General features: G+C 55.8%; 1 protein-coding gene across 1 annotated transcript; it reads left to right on the forward strand.

Annotated features, from left to right (window-relative positions):
• Positions 1-8,654: 8,654 nt before the first annotated feature.
• On the forward strand, positions 8,655-10,657 carry LOC309409759 (uncharacterized protein; the record flags this gene model as incomplete). The annotated part of the gene is made up of 4 exons (XM_082005970.1): positions 8,655-8,795; positions 9,536-9,586; positions 9,976-10,089; positions 10,547-10,657. The coding sequence occupies 4 exons, from the start codon at positions 8,655-8,657 to the stop codon at positions 10,655-10,657; spliced, it is 417 nt and encodes a 138-aa protein (XP_081862096.1).
• Between the last annotated feature and the right edge of the window lie 638 nt (positions 10,658-11,295).

The raw sequence follows: 11,295 nt of genomic DNA on the forward strand, positions 1-11,295 counted from the left end.
AACTCTGGGTACTAGCTACAAGTCCACAAACAGAAGCTGGACTTACAACTCATTAAATCCTTGCAAAGAGCAGTGATCAGCTGAACCTCCTTAGTGACAGAGGAAGAATCTTTAAACCACCATGGAAAAAAAGCTAATCTCAGTAATATCAGAAAATTTTTTCTTTGGCAAGTACAGGAATGAGCCCGAGAACATTGCACACTGCCTTCGTCCTGCTTCAGGATGTGGGAGTCCCTTTACTTCTCGGGGATGAAGAGCGGTTCCCAAAAGCGGGTGAGGATGGGGGTAGGAGTGCAGGCAAACCTGGCAGGTGCAGGCAGGGCCTGGGACTGGTTAAGCACCACGGACAGAGGCAGCCCCCGGATGCGCCCCGGTGCCCTGAGGCCTTTGCCCAAGCGGATGGTGAAGCGTGGCCCTGCCTGCCTGTGGAGACGGTGCTGTGACTCCTTCCTGGCTCTGCTGAGCCCCTCACCTTAAATCAGACCACCGCCAACACTGCTTGCATTGCTGACATCACTGGGTGTAGACAGTATCTGCACCAAAAAAGACAAAACTCAACCCGATTCTTCATCTCCATGTTCTTCAGCCTTCTGCGTGGCCAGATAGTTAAGTGGACTTGGCTGTAGGTGCCTTAAAGAGTAATGCCAGAAACTGAGTGCTTGAAGTAAGGATTATTTCCACCTGAATTTTCTGAAACTGCAAGTTACTAGAGTCAGGGTGGCCCCAGTCATTGGGAAACCACTCAAAGATAAGCAAATGCATGGGACTTCCTAGCAATTGCGCTCTTTTGCCAATCCCCTGAAAAAGCAATTAACACCAAAGGGGGGGTGGAGGGGAAGAGAAGGCAAAGGAAAATGCTACTAACATGCATTACGTTTGCATTAACTAAGAAGCTTCACTGACTCTAGTGCTACTTCCTGAAGGGGAATTTTCTTACAGATATAATCAACAGAAAAAAATGACTTTGAATTTTCAATTTTTCCTGTACTACCTGTTTATTTTAGCATGACACATACATCCCAGCTCATGAAGAATTATGTTATCTTCAGAAGCAACTCCCCAACCTTTGTGAATTCTGTGCTTTTTTTTTTCCCCCCAAGTTAAAGCCATGGTTTGCAATTCCTCTAGAAGGTAGTTCAGGCGCATTTTTGCAAAAATCATATCAGAGAATCATAGAATGGTTTGGGTCGGAAGGGACCTTAAAGAGCCTCTAGTTCCACTGCCCTGCCATGGGCAGGGAGACCTTCCACTAGACCAGGCTGCTCAAAGCCCCATCCAACCTGGCCTTGAACACTTCCAGGGATGAGGCAGCCAGAACTTCCCTGGGCAGCCTGTGCCAGTGCCTCATCACGCTCATTGTGAAGAATGTCTTCCTTCATCTGCCCTCTTCTAGTTTAAAACCAGCACCCCTTGTCCTATTGCTACAGGCCCTGTTAAAAAGTCCATCCCCGTCTTTCATATAAGCCCCCTTTGAGCCCTGGCAGCCTGCAATAAGGTCTCCCTGGAGCCTTCTCTCCAGGCTGAACAACCCCAACTCTCCCAGCCTGCCCTCATAGGAGAGGTGTTCCGTCTCTCCGATCATCTCCATGACCCTCCTCTGGCTCCAACAGCTCCATGTCCTTCTTGTGTTGGGGGCCCCAGAGCTGGACGCAGTAATCGGCCCTTTTCCCCCGGCTGCAAAGGTTGTCCTCGCACACACGCTTTGGCGATTAAGCTTTTTGCCAGAACTTGGGGAAAAATACAGAAAATGTGGTGGGAAGCTAACTTCTCCTATGTCGTGTCAGTATTAAAATGACAGAAAATAATCCATGTCATGATTTTTTTCCACAGCTTTCCTTTGAATAATGCTGTATAGCTAACGGCATGGAAAAGAGACTGCACCAGCCCCATGGGTTTGATACAGCCTGGGAAACGGAATGTGCTCATGTGTGTCACGTGTAGGAGAAACTTCAAATGCTTTTATGATCTTCTGCTGCTCATGGGCACCTCGGGGAAAGCAGCGACAGAAACGGGCCCCCGCTGCGACCAGCCGTGGAGCGGGCTTTGCTGCCGCCTCTCCCGCTGCACCCACAGGAAACAGAGGTGCTGCAGACGGGCGCAGTCAGCCGCCCCCGGCGCCACGTCAAGGGGATCCCTGCCCCACCGCGGCTTCCTGCCTCGCCGCACGGGCAACGGGCAACTGCCGCCGCGGAGCCGCGGCGCGACGGTCCCGGCCAGACGGCTGGGTCAGGCTCGGCCTCCTCCCCGGCCTTGTCCTGCGGCTGGAGGAGTGAAGGCGAGGGTGGCGAGAGGCACGGGTATCGGGCGGAAGGGGTTGTCGCCCTAAACTGACGTACGTGGTGCTACACACAGAACCAGAGACATTTTAAGACAAGTGAGGCACAGATTTGTTGCCGTAACTCATCGGGCAGGTGACAAAGCGGTGCAGAAACGGGCTCTCCGCTTGCCACTTCGGCTGGAGCTGAGGCGGATTTCCCCAGCGCGGGAGAGCGGCTCTGCGGCTCCCGTCCTCCACGCAGTGATGCCAGCGCGCCTTCGCAGCCACAGGCAGGCACTTGCTCAGATACGCCATGATTTAAGAACCAAAAATGACAACTGAAAATAATTTTCAATACTTTCACAGAACTATCGGCATGATTGCAGTGGGCTCAGGAGCCAAGAATCCAGGTGCTTGCCCGGGTTGGTAATCTCATAGCCAAGCAGGCAGCCGGCACCCCGCCGAGGGCACCCAGTACCTCGCCCGCAGAGGCAAACGTTGGCAGGTCGGCCCGGGTCGGGGTTAGCTGGGTCTAAATCCCTTCCCAGGGTTTCGGCCCCGGCTGCAGCCTCAGCCCTGCAGATGCGCTGGGAGCCCGGAACCTGCCTTGGCTTGAGGGCTCCAGCACGCACCGCTCAGGCAGATTACTTTCCTCCCACCTCTATGCCACATCATTTATTTCTTCAGTAACATAACTTATTTTCGGCTTATCTGCACTTAGTAGGCAAGGTGGCAACTACTTTCACTAAGGAAAAAAAAAAAAGAGAGACCTTAAAGACACCTCTGTCCAAACAGTCTTGTTTCTACGTGGAATTTATATTGGCAATGGAAGACCAATACTTTGATTTTCTGATCCTTCAATATTACTCATGCAGCACAACACCGTGCTGTCTGCTTACAGACTGCTACAGAGACAGACACTTGGCCCAAACTACTTTGGGTGCTTAAAACATCAGAGAAGATGGTTTATTTTTTTTTCAACCAAAACTGCTCTCTGACCTGCCTGAACTAAAAATGTGACTTACAGAACACCTAACTTGCTGCTTCCAGGAGCAACTGTTCCATAAAGTTTCTAACTGGGGAGGTCCAGTTTTCCTCCTGCACACTAAGTTTTAGGCCAAAAACTTTTGCATGGCCTAAAAGTTAAAAATAAAAAACCCCAAACAGATGTGATTGATTATCTACAAATAAACACCACAAACCAAACCAATAAATATAGATGATGCTTTCAAAAGTGTAATCATTTAATGCCTCCGTGTAATTTTGTTTGTTAGCTTTTAAATGTCACACTAAATATCATTTCTAATCTATTTCAGTATGACAGTCTGTTTACTACCCCCCTGGGGCAAGCTGCCAGGAGCCAGCACTTACTCTCTATTTACTGCAAGATTACACCTGCAGGAAATGCGATGCAGTTTGCAAATTCTCCTTCATCCGGCTTCATCCTACTCCATGTAATTTGATTTATGCAGAAAAAAATGAATTGCTGTAGGTGTAGCTGTAGATGTAGCACACCTCTCCCTCCAGCTGCAGCGGCTAAGGCAGCGGGCTGGCTCCAGCGCAGGGTCTGGAACACTCACGGTTTGTAAACTCAACCACTGATTCAAGAGATACTACATGTGCTGATGCTAGACTTTACATGGTGACCCACATTTGGTTTGGGTTTTTTTTCATGTTATAAAATGTTTCATTTAACTTCTCCACCATCTTCTGAAAGTAAGGAACAGCACACACGAGCAAATGGCCCTGAAAAATTGTTGCAGCTTCTTGATGAGGATTTCATAAAAGGCAAAGCTGGAGTAATATTGGAAACAAGACGTTAGTAGGGTTGTCCAAAATCAGGCCCTCAAAAGTGATAGAAGAGCCCTGAAGTTGTTTGTATCGCCTCAATTACAGCATCCGCGGGACCTCACGAGTTCCAACACTGTTTCTTAATTACGTGATCCCGTCCCGTCCCTCCACAAAAGCTACAACTCGGTGCAGCGGGACTGCGGTGGGGGTGAACTCGGCACCCCTGTTTCCTGTGGGTGCAGCGGGAGAGGCAGCTGTGCAACCCAGGAGAAGCGGGTGCCCTCCCTCCCCGCGGTGCCGCGGTCCCTCCCCATCTCGAGCCGGGGGTGGCCGAAGGCAGCCGGGTGGGAAGCCTGCTGCTGCGACGGCCCGGTGCTGAGAGAAAGCTGCTGCCCGTGTGACTGGAAAGGCACGAATTCAGCCCACCTAAGATTATGGACCATAGTTCCCCCATTTCCTACAGAGCCAGGAAAGAGACGGGGATGCTGCCACAGGGAGCAGTAGCCCCTGTAAATCTGACTTACCCACCGGCCATACCTGTTTCTTTCTATTGACTTCCATTGATTCCGTCATGCCCAGTGACGCCGTCCTGCGCCGGTGGTGGCCACGGCTCCAGCCCACCCCGCTGTTCTTCATTTGTGTGTGATGAGTGTGGGCACCCAACCTTGGCTTTGCTGCTGGAAAAGAAGAAAAAAAAGAGAAAAAAGATACGGCTTTGGACACAGAACAAAGCAAAATTTCTGCTTTTGGTTGCACTGAGGGTCTCTTCAAGGTGGTTCCTCTGTTTTCTGCTGTCATCATCACAGAATCACAGAATCACAGAATCTTTAGGGTTGAAAAAGACCTTTAAGGTCATCGAGTCCAACCATCAACCCGACACCACCATGGCCACTAAACCGTATCCTGAAGTGCCACATCTACATGTTTTTTGAACATTTCCAGAGATGGTGACTCCACCACCTCCCTGGGCAGCCTGTGCCAATGCTTGACCACTCTCTCAGTAAAGACATTTTTCCTAATACCCAACCTAAACCTCCCCTGGTGCAACTTGAGGCCTTTCCTCTTGTCCTGTCGCTGGTTACTTGGGAGAAGAGACCAACCCCCACCTCACCACAACCCCCTTTCAGGCAGTTGCAGAGAGCGATGAGGGCTCCCCTCAGCCTCCTCTTCTCCAGACTGAACACCCCCAGTTCCCTCAGCCGCTCCTCATCAGACTTGTGCTCCAGACCCCTCCCCAGCTCCGTTGTCCTTCTCTGGACACACTCCAGCACCTCAATGTCCGGAGGTGCAGCTATGGAAGGGTCCGACCGGTGCCAGCCCAGTGTGCGCCTTCACCCCCCAGCCTCTCCCCCATATAGGGGCAAGAGGAGCCTGATGGGGGAAATTGCAACACCTAAATTAACCACTTGGATCACTTTTCTGAACTGGTTGGGGACCAACTTGGGGTGGCTTAAATCAGGCATGGAGAGCATGGGGGGGCCAGTGCGGGGCAGGCGCAGCCCCACCAGCGGCGGGACCTCGGGGACCCGCCCGCGTTCTGCCTCTGGCCACAGCTGGAAACAAAACCAGGTCTTCCACAATGAGGAGACCCACTTTGGGCCGGGTTCACACGCCCGGGGTCTGTGTCCAGCTCGGCCGGCAGCAGCAGGCTCGGGGACGTGGTCTCCCAGTCCCACTCCCTTAGGGAAGGGCAGCTCGACTGGCAGCGCCTGTCTCACCGCCAGCGCTGGTGGTGACGCACAGGCAGAAATTTCCCTTATTATTTCACAGTCAGCGCTGGGTTGAACGCTCAGAGCAGCGGAAGATGCTCTGAACGAGCGATTTCAGTTCCCTTCAGGCCAGTGACGCTCCCGAAGGGCTGCGACCCCCTCTCCCGCACCACCTCTCGCCCGAGCCCCCGGCTCGACGCCTTTTCTCAGAACTGGGCTCCGCTCTTCTAGCTATCAATCATTTTCCACCCACACGAGCCGAATTGATACATGTCAGCTTTTCCCATCATCAGATTCACGTTACCGTATCAATAGTTTGGGGGAATGATTTTATCTGCCTTCGGGGGAGGTGACACAAGCTCTCCACGCAGGGTTCCCCGCCAAGCGGCTGCCACCTCCCGCAGTCCCCCGCGGCCCTGCGATCCCCCCGGGACCACCGCGCCGCTGCCGGACCCCACGCCAGGGCACGGGGGTGGGACCGCAGATTTCTTGTATACGCACACTGCGCTGTGCTGCCCTGTGTACACGCCAGCTCCTACCCCTTCCTGCCAACGCCTGCGATGGGAAACCTCCAGGCTCCTGCCTGGCTCTGACCCAGCCTTTTGATTTTGCAGGAAGTTCAATGATTTGGAATCGCCACCATCTTTTTTTCCAGGAAAAACAATTTTTTCGGGCTAATAAAAGCCATGAAAGGGGAGTGCTGCAGCCCAGTCCTGCCATTGCAATGTTCGATCTTCCCATACAAAAAGAATGCAGTGAAATGGGAAGGGGTTTGTTTGAAACGTGAGATGCTTCCTCAGGCTGTGCGACATTTTGACTTTACTGAAAAAAAAAAAAAAAGTTTAAACTTAAATGTTTCTACATTTTCTAAATAAATTTAAAAATTTACAATTGTTTACAAGCCTCTAACCAGCTACAAGGTGAAGTCTGGGGCAGGGTTTGCCCGAGCCAGGGCAGTGGCACTGCGGGGCTGCCTCACGGCGTGGGGTGTTGGCGTGAGCGGAGCCATGAGGTGCCGCTGGCACCGGGCGGCTTCACCCGTGCTTGGAGCAGCACTGGGGAAAGGCATGGAAATAACTGCGGGTTTGTGTCTGCTCTCCTGCTCAAGGATGCAGTGATTTGGATCCCTGAGTTCCTGTTGGTTTTCTGATGTCCTCTGGGACAGCGTGGGATGGTGTGGGATGGCATGGGATGGCGTGGGATGGTGTGGGATGGTGTGGGATGGCGTGGGATGGTGTGGGATGGTGTGGGATGGCATGGGATGGCGTGGGATGGCGTGGGATGGTGTGGGATGGTGTGGGATGGTGTGGGATGGTGTGGGATGGTGTGGGATGGCGTGGGACGGCATGGGATGGCGTGGGATGGCGTGGGATGGTGTGGGATGGTGTGGGATGGTGTGGGATGGTGTGGGATGGCGTGGGACGGCATGGGATGGAGTGGGATGGCGTGCGACAGTGTGGGATGGCGTGGCCCACGGGCACAGCACCGTGTGCGGCTGAAAGGCAAGGTGCCGTGCCGGGCGCTACAGGAGCCATCCTCGCAGGATGGGATACGTGCTACAGAGCTGAGCAAGTCCTGGTTAAAACCCAAACACCCACACGCCAGAAAACCCCCTCAGCTACTTCTTCCTTTACATGCAAGAGCATTTTTTTGTTTTTGCAAATGTTTAACATCTTGATAAAAGTTTTGAGGTTTTCTTTTCTTTCAAATCTGACTTCGGCTACTTGAGCTTGCCGGAGCTGCTGTTGTTATGGCCAAACGACGTGAATTGTTTCTAACACGCAGTTCAGCTGCTCCTCGCTGACAGCAGCCGCGTGCCATTTCCTTCTCCAAAGTGCTGCCACCACCCACAATGCCTGTCTCCACCGGCGATGGCCAAGCACAGCCCAGGGCACGGTGGTCCTGGCATGTCCCCAGGGCCACCGCCGGGGATAAGGGGCCACGTCGGGGGAGAGGTCCTCCACGTCGGCGGGGAAGAGAGCAAGCAGTTGGGGCGCCCTGAAAAACAGTGCCGGGCACTGGGGTGTTCCCACCCGCATCCCGGGATGGCGGCCTGGGGCAGGTGGGTGCCAAGCCGGCTGCAGGGCCCTGCGTGGGCGGCAGAGGGGCACGTTCAAGTGCAAAAGCAAGTGTCTGCTTTCATGTCAGTTCGGCGCCTGGATTTCTAACCTGAGGGCGATGCTGATCCCTGAGCTGCAGCCACAGCACCTGGGCACAGACCCGCCTGGACAGCAGGGCTGGTCTGGCTCCCGGCGCACGGTGGGGACACACCTTCAAAGCCAACCGAGTACTTGCTGGGGTCATGTTGTCCCCCATGAGATGCCGACATCCAGGCAGGAGCCGGGAGCCCGGCAGGCATCCAGCCACACACATCCCAGTGCCAGTCCTGCGTAACCGCTTGTCTTTTCCATCATGGAGACAAGGAAAGCTTCGGCAGATATTTCTCTGCCCATAAGATCATGGCTTGACTTTACTCAAGTCTTGCAATGCACTTGGTTAAGTCGTGCACATGTTCATGGTTTTCCACTTGCAGCACGTTACAAACACGCTCGATAGTAAATAGATCCTCAAGCATCAAAGAGAAATTCTCAACTTGTCATCCCAGTATCTCTCCATCTATCAATTAGGTGATTAAAATCTGCATGGTAGCTGAATAGCAGATAACGTTGGTTAAGGGCGAAAAGTCTTCACCATCATTACATAATGCCCTTCTTTGGAGAGAATGGCACTTCCCACCGTCTCGCCTGATCAGCACAGGAAGACACCTATATTTGGTAGTCAATGGAGATGCCCGTCCTTCTTCGCACTATAAAAATGGTGCTCTGCCAAGCAGCGAGGCAGAGACCCTGGCCAGCCAGCCCAGCCGGCACGGGAAGCGCTCGGACGGCGGCGACAGGATGCTCCCCTCGCTGAAGGCTGCTTTCGCTCTGCTCTCCCTGCTCGAGCTCACTTCTTCCAGATCGCTGATGACTACCTCTCCCAAACTAAAGCTGTCAGAGATCACCCACCGCATCCAGCAGCTCAACTCAGGAGTGCAGGTAAATGCCGCTACACCTCCTGGCTTTTCTTTGCTTACAGCCCAGAGGAACATCAATGATGATGATGGTCAAGGCCAGGCACTGGCACTGCCACCGCGGGGACCGGCACCTACCCAGGCGTGCAGGAGCCGTTCCCGACTGGCCCAGCCCACTGCATCCCACCTCCAGCACTGGGCACCCCGGCCTGCCTCAGCCTAGACCTTGGGTGCTCGGCACTTGGTGGTACAAGAGGCTGCTGGGGTCGAGCAGGGTGAAGTTTTCCACCGGACATCGGGCACGTTGCAGAAAAAAATGCTGAGGAACAAGACAACCTCCCCCACACCTCCCTGTCACACACGCAGAGCTGTGGTGGAGTGGCCGGGGCAGCTCGGTGATGGGGACATGGTGGCCCAGCGCTGCGTGAGCTGCCGGGGGGTCTCTGCTCTGTGCCGGTCCGTAGCACCCGCTGCGCACCTGGGGACCCTCCCACCCCTTCCTAAACAACTGCTTGCAAGTGCTGTGCAAACCCGGGTCCCGTCTCCCTGGGAGTTTGTTTTGAAACAAATTGCTGAAAGACGGATCTCAGCGGCGGTGGCGGAAGCACCCGGGTGCGTCTGTGCCGCGACCCACCGGAGAGGGATGGGGACACGGTGCCTCGTCCCGGGAGGGTGCAGCTGGCGGCTCCTCGGGGATGGTCTCGTAACGACGGTTTTGTAGCGACGGTCTCGTAACGACGACTCTCCCTCGTGTCGCCTCTCCAGGTCCCCTGCAACGACACCCGCGTGGCACAGGTCGCCTTCACGGATCGAAAGGTAAAAGACGATGGAGGGATAGGTGGCAATCGCGTGTGCAACGAACGCAGCCGCAGCCGGCGCCCTCCTCGCCGCGGCGCGCGGCCCACGTAGCAGAGCCAGTTGTGTTAGTCAGCGAGCGAGAGCTGCTCAGGTGCCGCTCGCTGGGCCGAGCGCACGGCTCGGCGCCGGCTGCGCCCGCGGGCCTCTGCCCCCAGCTGCCCCCGACCCCGGCCCTCGGGCACAGCCCAGGGCCCGAGGCACCGCACGGGGCTGCCACAGCAGCCGCGAAACGGAAGCAGTTTAGAGATCGCTGTGAAATCGTCCCCCGGTCCCGGACACCTTGCCAAGCAGCGTCAACTTAAATCAACCGCTTGGTTCCACTAATGGTTTCCCCCCGTCTTTGCCAGCTGTCGGAGCAGGAGCTGCTGTGCCAGGCCGCCGCGGCGCTCACGAAAGTCACCCGCTGCAAGAAGGACTACGAGCCGTTCGTCACCAACTTGCAGAGCCTGCACGGCAAGATGGTAAGCAGGAGCTGCGGCCTCCCGCCTGGCGCCCCGCGGTGCGGCCGTGCCCCCCGCCCCGGCTTTGCCGGGAACGGGCCCCGTGTCAGTGCCGGCTCCCAGACGGAGCCACGGGACTGACCAAGCCGGTATTTGTTTTCTTGCGCGGGGCCAGACGCGGGATAACTTGCCTCCGTGGGAAGCGGGTGAACATCCCCGCCAGACCCCGGCCAGTGGCCATGGGGGTCGCACCGCTGGCCGCGGGGGCTGGGTGCTTGCCCCGAGCAACGGGCAGATTCCCGACCTCCCGGGGCAGCGTCCTCACAGCTCTGAACTGAATCCTTTGCTGAATTATTTATGCAGGAGACGGAGGCAATGGAAGCAAACCATCCGCCTGGGCTGGTAGCCCGGCTACCTGCCGTCCGAGCTGCTAAATCCTGCCGCCAGCACTAATGTATTTGCACTTTTCCTTCCCCAGAACTGCCCCCTCAGCAATGAAAATGAGATCTACCTGCGCAACTTCTTGCCGGAGCTGGGGAACTTCACCCAGCGGGTGTACAGGCGCCTGGCCGCGTCGGCTGCGCAGTGAGGCGGGCCCTGCTCCGGCGAGAGCCCAGGGATCTTACCGCTGGTAGCTCTTAAAATAGGTTTTGCAGAGCTTTTCTCGCTCCTCGTCGCATGCACTTCCTCCGCCCTGCCCCAGCCCTCCTAAACCCAACACAGCCCTGACGGCAAGTCCCAGCGGGTACGCCGGGCACCCGGCACCACGGCGGGACACGTCCCCTTCCCGGCAGGCGCCTGGCACCTCCGCGCTTCCCGTCCCCGCGCCGCGTGCTGGGCATCGCCGCACCCCTGAGGAGAGGCTTCGCGCGGACGGGGCCGCCCTTGGCGCTCCATCGCAGCCCCGCGGCTCTGCCCGCCGGCACGAGGCGGGCCACGAGCCCGGGGCACGCGAGCCCCCGGGAGGGCTGCGCCCGGGGGCGGGCAGGAGGGTCTCCCCGGCCGGGAGGAGCAGAGCGTCGCGCCCGGAGCCGGCGGCCGAGGAGGTCGAGCTTTTAACTCGTTCACCTCCTCCTGCGGCGCCTACCAAAACCAAAACCGAGTTATCTGCTTCCTGTTCCTCTTCATGAAGGGAGGCTTCTTCACAATCGCCTTCCCTTCCTAAAGAGATCAAAATCTGGGCTGAAATGATGCATTTTTCGCTAACGAGTTACTACAGCAGCACGG

This window comes from Phaethon aethereus (genome assembly GCF_964289735.1).
Source record: "Phaethon aethereus genome assembly, chromosome: 14".
NCBI classification, from domain to species: Eukaryota; Metazoa; Chordata; class Aves; order Phaethontiformes; family Phaethontidae; genus Phaethon; species Phaethon aethereus.